General features: G+C 38.0%; 1 protein-coding gene across 1 annotated transcript; it reads left to right on the forward strand.

Annotated features, from left to right (window-relative positions):
* The first annotated feature begins 11,714 nt into the window (after positions 1-11,714).
* LOC134539951 (zinc import ATP-binding protein ZnuC-like) lies at positions 11,715-18,190 on the forward strand. Its single transcript, XM_063382334.1, has 2 exons — positions 11,715-11,800; positions 17,911-18,190. The coding sequence occupies exons 1-2, from the start codon at positions 11,750-11,752 to the stop codon at positions 18,082-18,084; spliced, it is 225 nt and encodes a 74-aa protein (XP_063238404.1). The 5' UTR covers positions 11,715-11,749; the 3' UTR covers positions 18,085-18,190.
* The last annotated feature ends 5,307 nt before the right edge of the window (positions 18,191-23,497 follow it).

Here is a 23,497-nt window from a genome sequence, read left to right on the forward strand (position 1 = left end):
AAAAACTGCATGATTACAGATTTGATTATTCAAATACAGCATTTACAAATCTAAAACTATAATTTTGACGTGAATACGTCTTTAAAATTGCTTCCATAGTGGGAGGCAAATTCAAAAAACGAATGATAACAAAATCGGGGGATACAGTTTGGTGTTGCAGATACATATCTATCATCTCCATCCAAAATTTAATTACACCACTGGATAGCTAAAGGAGCAAACAATTCGTTACGCCAAGTGAGGACTGTGACGCATCGCGCGCGGTGGAGGGGGAAGCGCCGCCATTTTGAGGTCATTTTGCTGCGTTTCGAGATTTACATTTAGTATAACTTTTGACTCGGAAAAGCTACGACGTTCGTTTGAGTTTCAATCGTCATATCTCGTCAAAATCTATAAAATTAGTGTAAAATAGTTACAGTGAATAAATGTGGTGTTAAAATAAAAATAAAATAAAAATAGGTATATAATGTGGACATATACGCGTCAAAAAGCCAAATCCAAATACAGAGATCGTGTACCGTTGGCAAGGGCTTCCCAAAAGCAATCGAATGATACCAATAAAACACCATATGGCCGAGTGAGGCAGTGCCGGGAACGTGAAAGAATGAATGCGGCCGAGCGGATCAACGGCGGTGCCAGTACATCTGCAGCTGGGGCGGTTGGAATTATGAAAGTGGATGGAGAAATTGCTTCTATATCGATGCTGGACTGTGTAGGCATTGATTGTGTACGATCGTCTATTATGAAGAAACATTGGGCAGCAGCTAGTGCATGATTCACTACGACGTTTGTCAACAATCCATTCGGACATAAGTGTGATGTGTGTGATCGGCTATGGTTTCTGCGCTCATCGAAGCCAACAAAATATTACCTGTTACGTACACGTGTTCACGTACAACACCCGGCCGTGTCCATGACACAGTCACATCCCATTTTTTCTCGCGCTATTTTCCTGACACAGTAATGACTCCACTTGATGATGCATCATGTAAACTCTACTTGAAAGTGGCAGGTACTGTTTACGTGGCCTGAAGCTCTGTCTCGCAAGCGTGAGACAGTCTGTAGGCAAGGACCACGAGTGCCTACAGAGGTTTGAGTGATGGATCGCGCACAGCCAGCGAACTCTGGGACCAGTGGACGCTACTAGAACTGTTCTGGTGTTTTTCAGAGCCTCGCATTGTTGCCTACGTTAAAGGAGAGCTCAAATGGTCGCCTTTCTTCGAGGCATTCCTGTGTGGCTGATTACATGAAAAAAAAAAAATTGGTTGTCTGTAAAGTCGGTTTACGGACGATAGTTAACGTGACAAAGTCATAACAAAACATTGATGAAATGATTGCATACTTTTATGAATAAAATTGAATCATTTTTATTGAATTATCACTATTTTGTATGGATACAAAGAAGGAGTGAAATGAAATGTACAATTTAATTGATGAATTTACATTTATTTGCACTCATTAATTAAAATATGTTTATTACTTTAACGAAGAGATTATTTTAACTATAACTTTTATACATGTTTGCTATTTAACTTCTTCCAATCTGTGTTATTCTGTTAAGGATAGGATGATGATAGGTAAAGTAGGAAACGAATGGGAGTGTTTCAAGTTTAATGTGCCTCGGAAAAGTCAAATCTATGGTTATTCCAATCGAGTGGAAGAGAAACAGATGCGGCGCAAGCGTACAATGAGCGTAACGGGACACAGCGCAACGGGACAGTGTGCGTAACGGGACAATGTACGTAACGGGGCATTTTTTCGTGCGTGCAGCCTGCGTTCATCGATTTATAAGACATCACGTCGAAAACTGCCTCGGAACCCGCCCTCTAGCTCATGGTTTCTGAGGACAGAACTGAGGGACTAAGGCTGTGCTTATAACATATGCAAGAAACACATCGTCGCAACAACGCAACACGAAATAAATGTGAGGAAATAACGGTTGTTTACAAATCACGCAAGTCGCAACACGTTACCAACCGTTTACTAAAAATTGTAAAACAGTAGAAATAAAATTTATACCTCTGCGTTATTTATCATGAACACCAAACAAAATGTTAATAACTTGGCTTAAGTGTAATTTTCTTTCAGTGTGTGAAAGTGAACTAGTAAGAAACATGGTGTACATATTAGTAGACTCGGACTGTACCTGTGTGCTCAGTTTTATGAGTCCGGGTTGTGCCAGGGTCTGGCTCCCATTATCAGAGGGTAGTCCGGGAAATTTTTAATATTCAGATCCATATTGGTAATTTTTGTGGCTTTCTCAGGGTGTATTTTTCTCTCTGAAGTCAAATATGTATAATATATTAATCATAAGATTTATTATAAACGTATAATTTCATGTCAAATTTTTATACTCATAAAAGTCATGAATCAATTAATTGTAAGGATTAAACTTATGCTAATATATTATTACAACCCAACTCGTACGTTAATGTAAAATGTTACAAAACTGCAGGCGAATGTATAGTTACATTTCATTGCAAACTGGCCTTCCTAGAAGGACAGACGATTACAGTTTGTGATAAAAACAAGATTTACTTTTTTGACGTGACAACGTCAAATAAATCGATGAACGCCGGCTGCAACCACGAAAAATTGTCCCGTAACGCACATTGGCCCGTTACGCTGTCTCCCGTTACACTCATTGTACGCTTGCGCCGCATCTATCTCTCTTCCACTCGATTGGAACAACCATCGATTTGACTTTTTTTTCGTGGCACATTAAACTTGAAACACTCCCATTCGTTTCCTACTTTTCCCATCATCGTCCTATCCTTAACAGAATAACACAGATTGAAAGAAGTTAAATAGCAAACATGTATAAAATATAAAGTTATAATAATCTCTTCGTTAAAGTAATAAACATATTCAAATTAATGAGTGCAAATAAAAGTAAATTTATCAATTAAATTGTATATTTCATTTCACTCCTTCTTTGTATCCATACAATATAGTGATAATTCAATAAAAATGATTCAATTTTATTCATAAAAGTATGCAATCAATTCATCAATGTTCTGTTATGACGTTGTCACGTTAAACTATCGTCCGTAAACCGACTTTACAGACAACCAAATTTTTTTTATAGTTTTAAAAATAAACCTAACGTTTAATATGCATAGTGAATTTTTTATAAAAAGTGATATTTCCAATTTTCACTTGTTTTGGGTCCTTCATTACTATAATATTATTTTTTTTGTTTGGGTTAACGTGTCGTCCACAGCGACTTCATTGGAGACGGTAACACGCCACTGCCTAGAGCAAGGCGACTGGGAAAGGAATAGTCCATACCTACACGCCGCAGCACCACTGCGTGTGGACGTGTGCACAACACGTCTGCGGCTTCTAACATCTTGGGAACACGTCTCTTCCAATGAATGGCCGCCGGAAACGAGAGCTAAAAAGCAAGGAAGCTGGTAGTCGAACAATAGGTACTTGCGATGCTTGGGTTATAAACCGGGGTTCTCTAAAACGTGGTTTGCTGAAAACTTTGTGCGCTCTTGCGTAGTTTACAAATAAGGTACAAGGAATTACGATTCACGCTCTGACCAGAAGTATGTGATATGGTTCGGTAAACGGGTGGTTATTTTTCCTGTTCGCGGCGAGCGGCCTTGGCATGTTCCGAGAAGTGTTACACCAGCCGCGGGCAGCAGCTGGTCTCCGGGGACTCCCAGCTGCACCGCGGTCACCTTGGGGCCCCCCGGGCTCCTGGGGACTCCCCGCGGGACCACAAGGCCCCTCGTCGCCTCAGGGGCGGTCGTTCACCCGTCAGCACCAGGCCGCAACACCGTCCATCTGGCGCCGCCGAACTGTCGGCAACACTCCTTGTTACAAGTCAACTGGATTCACAGTCAAGAAAGACAAGCACTTATACGTCACTAGCTAACCGCCCCGGCTTCGCATGGGCGCGATGCAATACACCCGTAATACCTCAACTATATACTTTACTTACTATTCGTTCGACTAAAAAGAAAAAAGATAATCAAATATCAAAAAATAAAAGATATCTATTCTATTCAGTTCTTTTTTGAATTTAAATCCCTTACCTTAAACTACGATTTTCGATAATTAAATAAAAAAATATTTTATTTACTATTCGTTCGACTAAAAAGAAAAGATAATCAACAATTATCAACAACATGATCTATTTCGTAGGGTTCAGCCAGCGTTTGCAATGTAACCGCAAAAAAAATGTGTTTATTTACATCACATTAGAAACCTCTAAACCGTCCTCTTGAATCACTCTATTAAAAAAAAAAAAACGCTTCAAAATCCGTTGCGTAGTACATAGGGACAGACAGACAGCGGGAAGCGACTTTGTTTTATACTATGTAGTGATTTATCAATTTTTTTTCCTGCTCTGATATTTACTAATATATTTTCTGCTATACCCTACGTTATTAATTACTCTGCTGTACGGTCTTATTTGCATCAAACATCAAACTTTAGTGTTTTAACACGCAACTGTAAAAAAATCTAATGGAACTAGTTAAACAAATAAAAAAAAACATCGAAACATTTAATGATAGTAAAGGTTGCCAGCAATAAGTTGCTAACATTTTGAAGGTTATAATTTTATCCGTCCGTCGTACGGACGTACGGATGGAGTTTTCCGGGCCTTCTGATTGGCTCGAGGTCACGTGATTGGCGAACGGACATGGCGGATTATTGAGTCCAGCTCTTGCCTGCCTGTGGATGTTACTCTTGTCACTACGCAGAGATACATACTTTATTATTTTAAACGTTACGCGCCCAAATACGTCATCGAGTTTGTTTACTGCCCATTAATGTCAACCACGTTCGAATGGGTATTTAAGAACCGGTTTATTATTGGTAACTACAATGTTTTCGTAGCTCAGCTACGTAAAACAAACATGACTCGTCATGTGAGAAGAAATACCAGGGATGACGCAGAACGATACAATACTGCATGTCTGTTCAGTGCTTCGCATGTAGAGGCGATGGGGCAGGTGAACTGTGTGCTGATGTCGCCCTTGTCACTCACTGGCCCATGGGCCTTTAACGCGCTTCGGCCTTCTAGCATGGGTCGGTCATTACACCATCCTCTTAAAAAAAGGGGTTTGTCTGTAAAGTCGGTTTACGGACGATAATTTTACGTGATAATGTCATAAGAAAACATTGATGAAAAATTGCATACTTTTTAATTTTCAAATATTATTTACAGTTTTTGCACATTTTTATTTAAATAATTTGTTTAAATATAATCACGGACAAATAGTTAAAAAGCCCGCCTTAACCTGTTTGATATTATAGAAGATTTTCTCGCACGGTGGTTGGCAGGTTCTTGCACGCTCGGCTCAGGCGGAACGTGACTATGAGTCATGCTTTTTCGTGCGTGCAGCCGGCGTTCATCGATTTATAAGATGTTATCACGTCGAAAACTATCATTCCTCTCCTAAAACAATAATACATACAGTAGGAATACTTGGCAGCGGGATTGACAGCTAAACATCCTCCTGAAGATATAGATATTAATCAGTACTTATTTAAGCATTGTAATGAATATTTAGGACTAGAAAAAAAGTGTGTCAATCCAGTAACTAAAAATACTCTCAACTTGTAGAACATTCCTGCTTGCAGCTGTTCTTCTGTCACTCACGGATGAAGCGGGGTTTTGTTGAAACTCGTTCAAAACCAATATCAGAGCTTCATGTAACTGCGAATTCACGTGGTTTATTTGTGTACTTGTGATTGCCCTGTAACTGTAGGGCATGCAAATAAAGCGCGGCTACAGGTGAAAAAATATTGGTTGTCTGTAAAGTCGGTTTACGGACGATAGTTTAACGTAACAACGTCATAACAAAACATTGATGAAATGATTGCATACTTTTATGAATAAAATTGAATAATTTTTATTTTAATTATAAAAGAATACATACTAGTAATCAGATTTTTAAAATGCAAGAATAATTAACCTTTATTGCCGAAATTGTTGTTGTAATAAGCAATGAAAACCGCATTAACTTTTCACTTCACTTTATAAACAGTAGACGAAACAGTTCACGTGTAGATGACTTGTAATTAATTTTAAAAACTGGCGTTTAAGTTAGCTATAAAGTTTAAATATAATTATGAACAAGTTTTCATATAAATAAACTGTAATCAAATATCTATCATCAATTATATGAATCACCGTAATTTTTAGTCAATTGTAACATAACCTATTATTACTGCACTCGCCGACAGCGTAACGGAACACAGCGTAACGGAACAATGAGCGTAACGGGACACAGCGTAACGGAATAATGAGCGTAACGGAACACAGCGTAACGGAACAATTAGCGTAACGGAACACAGCGTAACGGAACAATTAGCGTAACTGGACACAGCGTAACGGAACAATGTGCGTAACGGGACACTTTTTCGTGCGTGCAGCCGGCGTTCATCGATTTATTAGACGTTGTCACGTCAAAAATAGTGGCTAAGGGAAGGGGGGGTGGGGTTACGATAGGGGAGGTATCCCCTCTCGAGTCCAAACTCTTTATTCTATTTTCTGATGTGTAAACATCCTAGCTGTCGGTATACGGCATGTGGTAGTAGTAACATTTGTGAAAATTGAATGGAAGTCGATGATCGGAAATGTGTCCCAAAGATGGCGGACCCACGTGTATCAACATAAACTAGTATGTAGTCACTTACGTAAACATTATAGTGCATATCAAACGTATTGCTGTGCCAAATGAGAATTAATGATGGTGAAACTACCCTGGGATATATTTGGTAAACTAAAATATTCACAGTAAAAAAATATTCTTAGTTTAAAAGTACCTAATAAAACTGGAAACACAATCATTCTGTGTAATACATATTCTTTTCTTAATTTCTAAATTGGCTGAATGGCACAGCGGCAGAGTACGAGCTGTTCATCCTCAGAAGACATGGCTCAGATCTCGTCTCTGGGAACATTTTTAAACTTTTTAAAATAACATTATAACATGCTAGTATATAATAATAATGTTTAATCAGCTCATTAAGACTAAGGTTTGATTGTAGGCAGTACAGAATAAGTTCAGTTGTTTAGGCAAAAAACAAATATAACATATATTTAGTGTTATAATATGTGTCTTAAAATTGTTCAGGTTAAAATTTAAATAATGCCATAACGTGTGTTGAAACTTTAAAGCATCCACTGTTAATAACATATGGGTTTTATTTTTAATAAAATTCCTTGTCAAATATTTGGACCAAAGCCTGTGTTTCATCAGAGCCGTTTCCAATAGTTCCGTACTGCTACTAGGGATGAGCGGTGTTTACGATAACAAGGGTTATGAAACAATAACCTTTTCGTTACGTTGCCGGGTCTCTGATAACCGGTTATCGAAGAAAGAGAATCTAATTCTCAACTGTGCGGCAGCGTGCATCGTCCGATCCGGCGAGCAAATAAAATACTGAAACTTAAACTGTTTAGCTGTCGCTGGGTATCGCGATGTGTACACTTCATTAACAAAATATTAGTTCTTGCTATCGACAGTGTTGGTTCTCAAACAGCAACAACTATTTTCAGAAAGAAACTATCTCTATCGTTCTTTCTTTTCACACAGTTCTCTGTTATAAAATAATCGTTTTGAAGTCGAAATTTTTAAGTTAAAGTAATTAAGCAGTTTTTAAGTTTTTCAAGTAATAACATATCTTCAAAGTAACGTTTTATGCCAGAGTTATCTGCTCGCGATCTACATTTTAACCAATATTCTGATATTTTCCCACTCTTATCAGGAAGTGGTAGTTTTTCATTACTTCGTAATTGTTTGGTTTTAACAGACTAACAGTTTACGTGTGGTATATGTGTGCGTCAATAGGTTATAGCGTCTGCACGTCAAAGTTAAGCAGAACATGAGCAAAATTATTTAAAATGTATCATTCATTCAGTCATTTTAAATTCCTTCGTAACTATGCAAACAATTAAGTTGCTTGGATAAAATTATATATAATGACATCTGCAACCGCAAAAAAATATTATTATCTTTAGAATGAAAAGAAAGGAAAATAACAATCCCAGCATTAAAATTACGCCATAATTTTTATGGCTGTAATGGTTTTTAGTCGCTCTTTGCAATTGAAATAGTGAATCATGCCCAATAATTGATAATGTTAAACATACAAATAACCAGTTATTCAATCCAAACCATAACTGCTACAGGGTAACTGGTGTTGGAAAATAACCATTGCGCTCCCTTTAATTTTTAACGTCGGGCACAGAAAGTGTGTGTGTGTGTGTGTGTGTGTGTGGTCTGCATTCAGAAATTTTCATATTTAAAAAGAGAATATTATATTTATCAATTCATTTATCTCGCTTGGCATAGTTTTAAATAATAACACGTAGAACTTCGTGTCCTGCTTTGGTATTTTAAGTTTATTTCCAACATTATGAACAAGCGAATACGTGAATTTTCTCGTTACCGTGGTTAGTTGTTTACATACATCTAATAAGTAATAAAATACTCACATTTTATTTTATAGGGTGTACGTATATTAACCTTAATACTGAAATCAATGTGTTAAATTTTCTCTTTAATAAAAAAAAATTGGTTGTCTGTAAAGTCGGTTTACGGACGATAGTTTAACGTGACAACATCATAACAAAACATTGATGAAATGATTGCATACTTTTATGAATAAAATTGAATCATTTTTATTGAATTATCACTATTTTGTATGGATACAAAGGAGTGAAATGAAATCTACAATTTAATTGATGAATTTACTTTTATTTGCACTCATTAATTAAAATATGTTTATTACTTTAACGAAGAGATTATTTTAACTATAACTTTTATACATGTTTGCAATTTAACTTCTTCCAATCTGTTTTATTCTGTTAAGGATAGGACGATGATAGGAAAAGTAGGAAACTAATGGGAGTGTTTCAAGTTTAATGTGCCTCGAAAAAGTCAAATCGATTGTTGTTCCAATCGAGTGGAAGAGAGATAGATGTGGCGCAAGCGTACAATGAGCGTCGTAATGGGACACAGCGCAACGGGACAGTGTGCGTAACGGGACACTTTTTCGTGCGTGCAGCTGGCGTTCATCGATTTATTAGACGTCACGTCAAAAATTATTTAAACGTATCAAAGTTCGGTATTGAGACCATATATTTGTAAAAAAAGAGCTTTCTCTGACTTACTTAATGTCACTTTCCGCAACCGCGACAGTTTGCAATGCTCCAGTGATGATGATGGGGCGAAGTGGCGCTAGGTTTTGTAACCTCAGACACCCATTAGCAGCTGTGCAACTCAGGACCGCAGAAGGAACAGGCGGGCCAGCGCACATGCAGCCAGTGGCGACACACGGCATCCAGGCCGACTGCTGGCAGTCTTCTTCCATGTCCAATTCGCCGCGGTCAGCAGCTGGCCAGCGGAACACGCCCTGGCTGTGCTAATGCTCGACGTGTGTTCAATAGCCTGAAGAATCGTAAAAAAAAAAAAGGGGGGGGGGAAGGATTTGTCTGTAAAGTCGGTTTACGGGCGATAATTTTACGTGATAACGTCATAAGAAAACATTGATATAAAATTGCATACTTTTTAATTTTAAAATATTATTTAAAGTTTTTGCAAATTTAATTTAAATAATTTGTTTAGATACAATCACGCACAATTAGTTAAAAAGGCCCACCTTAACGTGTTTGATATTATAGAAGATTTTCTCGTACCGTGGTTGGCCAGTTCTTGCACGCTCGGCTCAGGCGGAACGTGACAATTTTTCGTGCGTGCAGCCGGCGTTTATCGATTTATAATATGTTATCTCGTAAAAAAAAAAGAAGTCAGTTATGGGGACTGTCGACAGAAGTGAAAACTGAAAATTTGGTTTTTAAATGTGTAATATGACATCATTTCTACGTCAAATGTACGCAAGAAAATGATTTTGGTATTATATCACTAGCATTTCGGTGACGCGAACCCATAAGTTTAGACCCTACCAATAATAACTTTAAAACTAGAAGAAATGAAGTTTTTCCATTGAAAGAATGAAAAATTACTAACTTAAATCTACAAATAATCAACATTATCTCTAATAAATCAATAACCTGACATTTGAAGAAATTCACATCGTAAATAAATAAACAAAAGAAAAAAAACATAACCTCAACTTAACTACCTAATAAAAAAAAAACCAATACTCGCAATATGTACCATACGATAAACGTTAAAATTTCCTTGGAAATTAAAGTTATAAAATTAAAAATTTGTATCTTTAAATAGAATAAATTAAGTTTTATCCTTGAAATATAAAAAATGGGGTTGTCTGTAAAGTCGGTTTACGGACGATTATTTTACGTGATAACATCATAACAAAACATTCATGAAAAATTGCATACTTTTATGAATTGAATTGAATTATTATCACTGAATTATAATTATTTTGTATAATACAAAGAAGGAGTTAATTGAAAATTATAATTTTTTTCATTGAATACTAAATAAAATCTGTTGACATTTTATTCGATCGTTTATATGAGATACTAATTTTTTAGTCAAAATTGTAACATAACCTATTATTACTGCACTTGCCGACCGATGCTACTTTTTTTATTTATCAAAGAGCAAATATATGAGATTATATCGCTAATCTAATTCTTAATATGCAAGAATTAATTACCTTTTTTTTGCCGCAATTGTTGTTGTAATAAACAATGGAAACCACATAAACTTTTCACTTCACTTTATAAACAGTTAACAAAACAGTTCACGTGTAGGTTGTGTGATGTCGCTGTCTCTCTTCTACTCGGACGCATCGGCCGATGGAGTGGAAGAGAGATAAATGCGTCACAAGCCCTCGCTTGTTCCGCGCTCTCGCTTGCACGCTCGGCTCAGGCGGAACGTGACAATGAGTCATGCTTTTTCTTGCGTGCAGCCGGCGTTCATTGATTTAAAAGACGTTATCACGTCAAAAATTAACACGTCACGTGACCATGTCGATGACGACTTACATGAATTTACTCCCTATCCAAACCTTCCTATAGAAATTTTTACTTCAAAAATATCGTGAAGTGTTATTTATTTATTTATTTATCAATTTATTACATGCCTATCGACGGCATAAGGCCATGGGTGGTAGGCACGATAAACATAAAAAATTACATAGACAAAACAACTACATGAAACAAAATAAATAACATTGAGGACAATACTATAATAACACATACACAAGACAACACAGCAGGCAACTAACAGATAAACAAGAACAAGTTTCCTAATTATATAACAACAATAAAGATAATCAAGAACCTGTTTATAAAAAATTACATATGGTAGCATCATTAACCTTAAACATGTTACATTTAAATTAAGATAAGAACAATTGTTTTATAATTTAATTATTTTTTGATAGAGAGAAATAGCAAACATGTTTATTAAAATTTGATATAATTCTGTATAATATATCATTTGTTTTGTCTAAGGAGCATGATAAAGGTGTCTGTCGACTGTTATAGGTGAGTAGTTTAATCCCGTTTTTTTTCTATAATATAATTTCCTTTTGCTTTATTAGTATAAGTAACAGTTATAGATAAAAGGGGCATCTAATAGCTCTCTTCTTAGAGCTAAAGATCTGAGAGAGGATAGGCTATTAGAATTGAAGATCTGAACGATACGTCAGGAAGGAGTGACGAGCTGCAAGAGTGGTTGTTTTTTACGGGGAGGGGGAGGAAGAGAGAACCGGTCCATAGAGGAGGGAGGGAGCTGCGACCTCGCTGGCCACCGAGGTAGGTATATAACGGGAGCGCGAGGCGCAGATGTCACTGCAGATCTCCACAACCTCTGCGCCGACCATGAAGTGCATCCTGGTGAGTTGGCCATTCAGGCACGCGCGCCGTTCAACTGTCACCGGCGACTACGCGGAGTTGAAGCTAGAAAAATAACCCGTCAACACACACTGTTAAACATTTTAAATTTATTTATTTATTTACTGCCTTATTTAAAGTGGCGAAGTTAAGGCGCACCGCCTTGTCTTACACTCAACCACATTCATCTTTACTAACTAGGTACACATACCAAAAATTGTCACAAATACATGTAAATAAAAACTGAATTAACATATAAAAAACAAATATGAAAATAATAAAAAATTAGCATAACGATACACATGAGCTACATGAAGTATAACATATTATAGGCATACTATAAAAAGGCCTTTTTCTTATCTATCTAATGCTAAAGTTATAAAGATTTAAATATATTTAATAACCTAAATATTTATGTAAAAACCTAACGAGGCCACAAACAATTTAGATGTATATATATATATATATATATATATATATATATAGCCTATACCAATACATTTTCTTGTAATAAATCATACATATACACGTACATTCATACATATTCAATCACACATATCTGATACCTCAGCTAAACCTGATTATTGGAGCTAAGCAAGTACTTGAATAATGTTTTCTTAAATATTCTTCAAATTTACGAAGAACGTCGGTTTATCAAATCATCCAGAACTCTCAGTAAACTTACGGGTGCTAAGTCATCTTGCTTTCAAAATGAATCCACAAGAATGATTTTAATATTTCAACAAACAATTCAGAATCTTGTCAACTCCACAGTAGAAACACTCTTCCTTCTTCCAGGCGTGTTTTTACCTTGTTTACCAAACACACAGCTCGGAAATCGGCATTGGGCGTTGTGGTTTACGAACATCCGGTTATCTGAAATCAGCGAGAGATATTATCTCGATTTTTAAAACTGTTTAAAGGCTAGCCAATACAAGACATTTTTGAAAAAGCTTGTAACGAACTCGCTAGATAAAATAATTGTAGAAATGCCATAATTTAGTTTTAAGTTTTGAACACAGATGTTTACAACACACCAACAAGAAATTTTCGCTAAACTTTAGTGTGAGAAATAAATTTTTAACTGTCCAGATTGTTACGGAGGTGGGGGTTAAGATATTTTTACTTACATTTTTAACATGGAAATGATTTCTCACACCACCTCCATTACGTCTTACGTCCACGGATGAAATGCACAAACTTAATACCCATCCGGTTATATTTGGTTATTCACGCCCTAGGTATTGGCCAATAGCTGGCCACAGACTCAAGGTAAGCACCTTGAATAGTAGGACATATACGAGTGGTTTATTTTTATTTTATTTGTTTATTATGTGAGCTCCCAAACTGAATCTAGCGCTATGTTATATTAGTAACAGCTCACACAACCACGCCCCGCTACAAACAGCTGAGCTGCGGAGGCGGGACTGTGCCCGGACTGGACCCGCGATCTCCCGACAATCACTCGGATATCATTCAACCACACAAGTTCATTAAGCAATCGTGAGCTCACTGAGCGAACGCAAGTTCACTGAGCAAACTCAAGCTCACTGAGCGAACACAAGCTCACTGAGCGAACGTAAGCTCACTGAGCAAACGCAAGTTCACTGAGCAAACACAAGCTCACTGCGCAAACGCAAGCTCACTAAGCAAACGCGAGCACATTGAGCGAACACTAGCTCATTGAGCAAATGTGAGCTTACTGAGCAAACGCGAGTTCACTGAACGAACCATCGTCCAACAGTTTTGCCATTTTTTTTTCTCTAATTAATTTATACCTTTCCAAAATTTAATATGTACACCGGATTTTTCCGCATTCTTCCGACCACCATCTAGGAATTGGAGCGTTTGGTGTGAGAACCATTTAAATTTGGGAAAACATTTTGGGCAACTTCTCGTGACGCCTGGTGGGTAGACAATACGTTACGTGTGCTGCAGGCACAAATTGCCTCCCTCTCAAGGGTGGTTAGTAGCGGTGATAGTGTTCATTTGTGTGTTTAGACATTTGTTAGCTTTGTTTAATAGTTTAAATCATGATAATACAGCAGATACAGTCTGACTTAAAACATTTTATGGTCAATGCATTGACTGGCAGACACGTTTGTAGCGCAAGTAGTGTTTATTTATCGCTCATGTTGAAGAGGATGCCATGGTTATCGGGACATTACAGTAAACAAGCCAAAACCATTTGTCCGGGTGACCCTATGAATTAGGCAACCCACGGTGTTGCAAGCACTGCGTACTGCCTACCTTCTGGGCGCAAGCGACTGGTAACCTCTGGCATTCTAAGGCCTCTCCCGGGGTAGTTGTTTCTTGAAGAACTACCAGTGATCCCTCGATATTTATGTTAACACGAGGCACGAACACTTGCTTGTGTTCGGTGATGTTTGCGAAAGGTCTCGTGTTTAGTGTTAAGCGCCCCGCCCACCCGGGCACACGCGGTGCGCAGAGCTTCAGGAAAAACAACGAGATTTCAAAACTACTCGAGATATCCGAGTGGGCGTCTGCTTACGAAAAGCATTTAAGAGTTCTCTGAGACCCGAAAAGTACTTTTGATTTCGGATTAAGTTTTTAAACCGTATTTTTAGAAGAGTTAAAATGGCTAAAACGCATTTTTTCAGGGTAATTTTTAGGCGTAAAACAAACAGTACATATTCTTGAAAGCACTTAAGGGACTTGAATTACACCTTTACCTTCATTTCTCGTCCATACAATGTTAGGTCACCACTCAGATCTCACAGTGTCCTGTGACTAGGAGAAGACTGCGCGCCAGTCCAGAGGAGACACCGCGCTAGAAGCACCAGCGAGTCCCGCCTCGCTAACACACACACACACACACACACACACACACACACACACACACCTGACACGGAACATGGAGCCTTCTGTGTTCGTCTGTGCCGTCTCTTTTCTGTGGCCCGCAGACGACCAGGCCAGTTCTTTGTACTCGTTTTGTGTTACATGTTATCATTCGTTCAGTTGATTTCCGAGTTGGTGTTTGTTTTATTTAAATCAGTTATACTTTCTACAATTTCTCAACATAAAGTAAATGGTATGACGACCAAAAATATCTGAAAAAAAATCAAAGTCCATAATAACAAGACTGAACTCTAAATCACTATTGCTAAATTCTTTGGTGTTTTGTTTGGCGACTTTAAACATACGTTTCTGTAGGCCTAAATTATTATTTTTTTACCTTTTTATCATCATGTATTTTGCTTCAGTACGCCTATTTTAATATCATCATTGTGATGTTAACAGTACTGAATAGAAAACTAAGAAAACTAATTTTTTTTAATGGTTTTATAATTTTTAATTATATGTTTTCTTTCTAAAGTATTTAAGCAATATATTATCTTCCTAATGCATACAGGAAAAGTGGTTCTGGATGTTTTTAATGCAGCAATAGTTTTTTCTGTGATTTCGCTTATATTGTTAGACTCTTGCAAAGAAATAGCGCCTGGCGCATTTTCACATAGCATATACTAACTACCGAGACCCAAAACGAGAAAAAAATAGTGTTTTCAATAACACTTTTACGAAAAATCAATGACGTAACATGCCAGAATTCTAAATCACATTTAATAGCTATAAGGCCTTTGTGTTAAAAATATATTTAGAGAAGCTTTTTTTCTTATTATGCGCCTGTTATTATTTAATATTTGATTTACAACGATATTGTCTTGTCTGCAATGGTTACCAAAGGAATGCGGAAAATAATTAAGATATGGAAAATTAGTATGTACAGCGCATACCTAAAACGTGTGAGACAATCTGTCTTAAACATTCACGGCTTTCCTGGACGGTCACCACTCATTCACATGGAACGAGTCCGTTGCATTTCCTGGACGTCTTTCTTAACCGATGGATCCGATATATCTCTCGCCGTTTAGAAATGGGTGTCACTCGTTGCTTCTTTGAGTTCTTCACTTTTGGTTCGGGCCATGTTCCTTGGAGCTTGCATACAGACATATTGTGCACAAAATATTATAGTATTTTTATTTTTAACTAAACGTAGTTCAAACTCCTACGAAAAAAAAAATTGCTGGTCTGTAAAGTCGGTTTACGGACGATAGTTTAACGTGACAACGTCATTACAAAACATTGATGAAATGATTGCATACTTTTATGAATAAAATTGAATCATTTTTACTGCATATCACTATTTTGTATGGATACAAAAAAGGAGTGAAATGAAATCTACAATTTAATTCATAAATTTACTTTTATTTGCACTCATTAATTCGAATATGTTTAGTTCTTTAACGAAGCGATTATTTTAACTATAACTTTTATATATGTTTGCTATTTAACTTCTTCCAATCTGTGTTATTATGTTAAGGATAGGACGATGAAAGGAAAAGTAGGAAACGAATGGGAGTGTTTCAAGTTTAATGTGCCCCGAAAAAGTCAAATCGATGGTTGTTCCAATCGAGTGGAAGAGAGATAGATGCGGCGCAAGCGTACAATGAGCGCAACGCGACAATGTGCGTAACGGGACACTTTTTAGTGCGTGCAGCCGGTGTTCATCGATTTATTAGACGTTGTCACGTCAAAAATAAAAGTTTTTTGGAGCAAATCATGCAATTACTTTGATTGCCAGTTCGCTTGGGACATGGCGCAAGCCGCGCCTACACGCTGCCTCGCGGTGACGTCATTGCGTGGTATGATGACGTCATTTCGTGGCCCACGAGAAAAAGGGGTGGGGGGGAAATCGTTGCCGTCAGAGCGGGCTTTACGGTGGTGTAGTTGTTAGCCTTGAGAGTATACATGTAGTTTAGCTCTAGCCGGCGTTTCCAAGTATTCTAGTTTTATGTCGCCAAGATTCTGTTATGACCCCCCCCCCCCCCCCGTACTTAACTTAAGACGTTCATCGAATTCACGTCAAAATGAAGCTTGAGATATACAGGATATCCGTGAAAGACAGCACGTTTTTTTGATCAGATAGAGGAATAAATTTCTGAGACAGGAAGTCTTTGCCGATTTTTGATCTGACCCATAGGCAATTAGAAATTAATTAAAATAGTTAACCAATGATGAGCGCGCTCTGAGAGAAAGAAGAAGAGTGGGGAGGACTGTGCTTACCGGGAGAGAGAGAGAGAGAGAGAGAGAGAGAGAGAGAGAGAGAGAGAGAGAGAGAGAGAGAGAGAGAGAGAGAGAGAGAGAGAGAGAGAGAGAGAGAGAGAGAGAGAGAGAGAGAGAGAGAGAGAGAGAGAGAGAGAGAGAGAGAGAGAGAGAGAGAGAAGCGCGAGGGACTACTGCTTACTGTCTCTCACGGCGCGCCAAGAGCATAAGGGGGCAAGAAGCAGTAAGCGAGCATGAGTGTGTGTGCTCATCATTGGTTTAAATATTTAATTAATTACTAATTACCTATGGATCAGATCAAAAATCGGCAAAGACTTCCTGTCTCAGAAATTTATTCTCTATCTCATAAAAAAAAAATGCAGTCTTTCATGGACACCCTGTCTAATTATTGAAGTACCGCATTGTGGAAACTTGTTTGCGTGCGCTGCTCCGTGCTAGCGAGACTCTGGCATAATGGATTATGATGCCACTTGCACCAAAGCGTAAATAATGTGCAGTAATTTGTTGATCACTACCCAATTTAAATTTAAATTCGGTTCATTTTCCTGCAGTTAATAAGTATTGCATGCGTGTGATTGTGACTCAGCATTGGTACGGCCTTAGAGTATTTATTTAAGGTCGATGTTTGTAGAATGAGGAGCTTCTAGTGAGGAGGAAGCCTTCATTTCACAGACGAGAGAGCCACACCCGAAGTTCCCCAAAGTTCATGCTCGATTTTTTTTTTCCGTACCAACACAGGTGTATTTATTTGGGGGAAACCGTTTACATGATTTCACAGTATCTTTAATGTAGCTATCCTAACCAAATCAACCGTCCACTATGTTTTAAAGTATTTATAATGTAGCTAACCTAACCTAATTGACCATTAGTTATCATGAGATGTACATATATTTACAATGAACAAAAAAAACGGAAGATGCACGACCGGGCGTGTGGCTCTCTCGTCTGTGGAAAGAAGGCGTCCCTCTAGCGAGGGACAGGATGCTCGCGAGTGTACTGTGTGACGCGTGTCGTGCTGCGCCCCGCAGGTACTGCTGGCGCTCGCCGTCCTGCTCTCCGCGGCGGCGGCTGCGCCCGACCACGAGCCGGGTCACGTGGCGAAGGGCACGCAGCTCGACCAACAGCGACACGCCGCGGACTGCAAGGGCCACGCCCACCAGCACGACCACGCCCACTCGCACGACCACGCCCACCAAGACTAGGCCCAGCTGCTGGAACTCGACCACGTCTTTCATACTGTCATACTCTCAGTGATATTGCCTGTATCCTTGACTATTTTATATAAATATAAATGTGTCTTTAAATAAACTTAACCTTATATTTTCTACCTACCCCAAGGTAATTGGTAAATTTTTTTTTTGACGTGACAACGTCTTATATATCGATGAACGCCAGTCAGCTTAACGCACGAAAAAGCATGACCTATTGTCACGTTCCGTCTGAGCCGAGCGTGCAAGAACCGGCCAACCACCGTGCTAGAAAATCTTCTATAATATCAAACAGGCTAAGGCGGTCTTTTAAAAGCAGCAATTTAAAAAATTTGATTTATGTGTCCAATTTCGTCATTTCAAATTAATAATTAATTGGCATTGATTTGATTTCAGTTTATTTCTGTAACTAATTGTTCGTGATTATATTGAAACAAATTATATAAATTAAATTTGCATAAACTGTAAATAATATTTGAAATTTACAAAGTACCGTAAAACGGGGCTACTTTGGCCCATTTTTTAAGATTTTTAACTTTACATTGCTGCCGAAACTTAATGAAAATCAATAAGAACTTTTGTTAGCAACCATTATATTCTCTAGGCTTTTGGGATTGCGTGCATATGACATTAGTTATTACTGTGATCCTTTTTAAAAGTTCAGCTTGGTTTTTGTTTTGGGTCAAAGTTGACCCTTTGTTAGGGTAACTTTAGCCCATCCTCACAATTTCCTTAACAGAACCAAGAAAAACCTGTTTTGGGACAAAGTAGCACATGGATTTGAAAGAGAATGTTAAATAGAAATGGTACATTTAAAACTATAATGTTCTGCCTTGATTTTTGTTGTTTAAGGCAAACTTCATACATGTAAAATGTAAATTGAGTAAGCAATACACTATTATAAGAGTAACATAACAGTAATCCTGCCTATACTTATAATTATTATTTGCAAAGACTTAGGAAACAATATCTCAAACTATATTATATGTTAACAGAGAAATATCCCCTTTTAATCATCTTCGGGGGTTCGATGCATTGCAGAATATCACACCAATTGTAAAATAGGCTGTCTTTATTTTTCGGCCACTTCCAGGCTTTTTTGGTCGGCTCCATACAGTCAACTGTAGCACCATAATCGGTTACACTCACAACTAATCCAGGATATGTGTGTCCATCCCACTGCACAAGAACAAAACTTCCTACCTTCACAGAGTCATTTACAGAAACCTGTTGCGTCACATCTTGCACAGATGTACTGGCATCGTCACATGCATCAGATTGGCGAGTTCTTTTGTTCCGTGATAATGTTAATGGTACAAAGGTTCCATATTCTGATGAACATTCACTGCTACAGAAGCTGAAATCACTATGCCCTGTTGATGCAATACTGAAATTGTCAGAATCTTCTTCTGATGATGATTCGTCGCGTTTCTTTTGTTTTCTTTGTTTCTTATGTGTTCTTTTATTAGGCTCATTTCTTTTCGGCATCTTACTGCCACCAGAAGATTGTTCCAGTGGAGTGATGTTCTGCTCAGTAATACTCTGTCCAGATGGCACATTCAGTTTTCTTCTTTTGGTGTTTCTGGGCTTAACAATGTCATTTCTTGTTTGCTGTAGCTTCAACATGAATGTTTCTCCCACCAAATCCAGGTTGACTGCTGTTGATTGTTGGGGAAGACGTTTCAATATCTCTTCTTTGTTAACTGGATACACTCCTGCTTTCTTGAATCCCGAAATTATGTTCGCAGATACAGTGTTTTGAAGTTCATCAAGCACTTGTTTTAGCAGCTTGGGGAACATATCTTTGGGTAAGATGCTCACAGTTTTACCACACTCAGATTCTTTCCAAACAGCAAGTGTTTTCCGCCATTTAACTTTAAGTGGTCGGAAATAGGCAACGTCCAACGGTTGGCTTACATGAGTAGAGTTTGGTGGCAAGCACACAAAATGAATGTTGTTCTCCTGACACAATTTTAAAACGTTTAGGCTCAAATGGGAGGAAAGATTGTCACCAATCACAACTTTAGATCCCTCTTGCCTTTTCAATATAGGAAGAAAATGAGAGAAAAACCATTCTTCAAACGTTGCTAGGTCCATCCATCCGTGTTTCGTCCTGTTGTACCTGCTTCCTGTGGGTCCTCCCTCAGTCCACGTGGACCACAAGTGTTCTGCTTTGTATATAATATAGGGTGGAACTGTTTGTCCAGATGCATTCGCACAAAACATGACTGTTGTACTTGATTTTGACGAGTTCATTATTCTTTCAGGGTATTTACAGCCCCTTCTGCATATGATCTTCTTGCGCCCAGGATCGTCGGTCAGGTTCGTATCGTCAAAATTATAAATGTTATCAGGAGGAATATCTTTGACCAGTTCCTCTAAGTTGCTAATATATTGAGTTATGGTCTCTTCATTCACTGCAGCACGAATTCGTTTTATGTTCGAAGCAAATCTGACTGTAAGCTGACTATGTCTTCGCAAAAATGACTTCACCCAGTCGATCCCTGGCAAGTTGTTTTGAAATATTGGCACAACTTTCCCTTGTCTTGTTAAATAAGCCTTGACAATGTATCTTAAATCTTGTTCGTCAACTGGAAACCCATATTCACAAAGCTTGTCTAAATGACTTGCAAATGCGAGCTCCTCTTCTGCCGTGAAAGACTTCGGGTGGCCTGGTTGTCCTGGAAACTTGTTCTTTAGCTTATTCTTTATTGTACTTCGGCAGATGTTGAAATGTTTTGCAGCCTGTCTTTGAGTCATTGAACCTGATTGAATAGCTTCCAAGCACTTCTTCATATTTTCTTGGCTGTAATCTGCATATCGCCTACTTCCAGGTTGCCTCTGATATCCCCTCGCCATATTCATCAATCTGTAAATGAAAAACCTTATCTTAATTTTTAGTTATTTTTATATTTACGAAAGCTATCATTTAAATGTAACTTTGCTCTTAGAAATATTGTACACAGTTAAAAATATTCCTCAAATAAACTACGGAAAGGTGCTGATAAAAAATTCCCCAGAAAACTCATTCAATGATCCATAAATTAATGGAAGTTGTTAACAGTGTAGTTCTAACGCATCTATGTTCTACTAATTAAATCACACGTTCGTAAAACGAAACGGAAATAAAGATTTTAAGTCAGCTTATCACCTCAGGAGTTGACACTGAATTACAGTTTCTGAAACACAAACGTCCTGGAAAATGTTCACCAATAGCTATAAATTCAGGTACTATTTTGAATTTGAAATGTAGTAAATTTTTGTGTGTCGAGAGCAAACTTATACTATATGTCGCGAGTTGTTTAAAATTAATTACAAGTACGTACACCGAACAAAATGTTATATATTGCTGTGGAATAAAAGTGTTGGGGCTACTTTGGCCCACGAAGAAAGTGGGCCAAAGTAACCCCTTTTAACACGAAAAAAGCAACCATTGTTTTCATCACCCGAAACAAAAAAATTGTCTCACTTAAAGATATAAACAATACATAGGGTACAAACATGTATATGACACTTTCGAATTAACTACTTACCAAAGCCAAAGTGGGTATTGTTACACTTCCACATTCAGAAGTTTCAGCAACACAAAACTCGCAGTCAACTAAGTGTTACGCAACTGACAGTGCTGCGAGCTAGCGGAGAGAGTGATAACCATTTCGAGGGTATATTTCCTTGATCGATGATCCTACCTAGCGGACAGACATAGAACTAACACAATCTGCGGCGTTTCATCCAAATAGAAAGTGTTACAATCTCTTTTTCGTTTTGGGCCAAAGTAGACCCCCAGGGCCAAAGTAGCCCCAGTTTACGGTATGCAATTTTTCATCAATGTTTTCTTATGACGTTATCACGTAAAATTATCGTCCGTAAACCGACTTTACAGAACCCCACCCCCCCTTTTTTTTAAATCTTCCAGAATACCGCCTGGAATGCAACAGAGTGTGCAGTGGTAAGACACTGAATATAAATTAACAGTGAACAAGGTTCGAAATCTAATACATCTGTACTGATTATGATCACATAGGCTACTCAAAGTTATCGGGTGCTCCAGGCAGTAAGCTGCGGTGAATCACGTTCACAGTATTCTTGATTTGTGTGTATGTTTCTGTTCCTAGTAAACTCACTTTATTTAATATGTTTTGTTAGCAGAGACCGGAAAAATTCGCGTTTTAAATGACCTCTAGGATAGACTCCATGATCCTCTATGTACTTGTGCAGATTACACCTGCTGATTGGCTAATAACTCGTGACACGTGTTAACTGGGAAGCTTGTGATTCGATACTTCTTCTGTCGAACGTTTTCCGTTGGTCCAGAGACCTTCAGATAAACTGTGGCCCAATCACTGAAGCAGCAAGAAAGGCATATGTATTTGGATTCTAGCCTATCGCGAAATGAACCCGCGAATTTTTCAGGTCTATATATTGTTAGTAATAATATATAAACCCTCACTAAATGTTCTCGTGTAAGTGAAGCGGGAAGGATCATACCTGAGTCGTAATTTAAAATATACCTTGCCGTTTTAGCTGCTTACATAACTGCATTCATCAATTAAGAGAGGTCAATATATCCACCACACTCGACTAAGACGACTACACTCCTGACCAACAACCACTCTTCTTCGGGCCGTTGGGCACTTGTCAAATACACCGAATACCAGAGTCGAGATGCGAGGCAGTCCGGTTTGCAATCTCCCAAACTTTCAACTCGTACACATGTTCACTTGACCGAACAGTGTGTGATTTGAGAGCAAATTGTATGTTCGGATTACTTTAAATGTTGCGGGCATACTTATACTTTTTTTTCTGCAAATGTTGCACTTTTGCTTGTAGGTGATGGAACTCAAACTCTTTATTTTTTAGTTGGATAAATAAAGAGCCTGTTGATTAATATAAAACCAACCTTAACATCATCATGACAAATCCATTCACTGTCAATATGATACTTTTGAAGTTACTTCCAGTAGGAAAATATCTAAAAATAATGATTAAAATAAGACTGGTGCGCGATATGTACTTGAAACCTGAGCTCAGCGGTACTGATGTCCAGTTGCGTGTTTGCAGTAGCACCAGGCCATCACTCAACAGCACCAAGGCATGAAAGTTTAGAGACGCCGATATGATGTCGACTAACCTCATTTCCTTCTAAAAGTTTCTGATTTTGACGTGAATACGTCTTTAAAATTGCTTCCATAGTGGAGGCAATTAAAAAAACGAATTACAACAAAATCGGGGGATACAGTTTGGTGTTGCAGCTACATATCCATCATCTCCATCCAAAATTTAATTACACCACTGGATAGCTAAAGAATCAAAGAATTCGTTACGCTAAGTGAGGACTGTGACGCATCGCGCGCGGCGGAGGGGGAAGTGCCGCCATTTTGAGGTCATTTTGCTGCGTTTCGAGATT

Source organism: Bacillus rossius, chromosome 16 (genome assembly GCF_032445375.1).
Source record: "Bacillus rossius redtenbacheri isolate Brsri chromosome 16, Brsri_v3, whole genome shotgun sequence".
In the NCBI taxonomy this organism is placed as follows: domain Eukaryota; kingdom Metazoa; phylum Arthropoda; class Insecta; order Phasmatodea; family Bacillidae; genus Bacillus; species Bacillus rossius.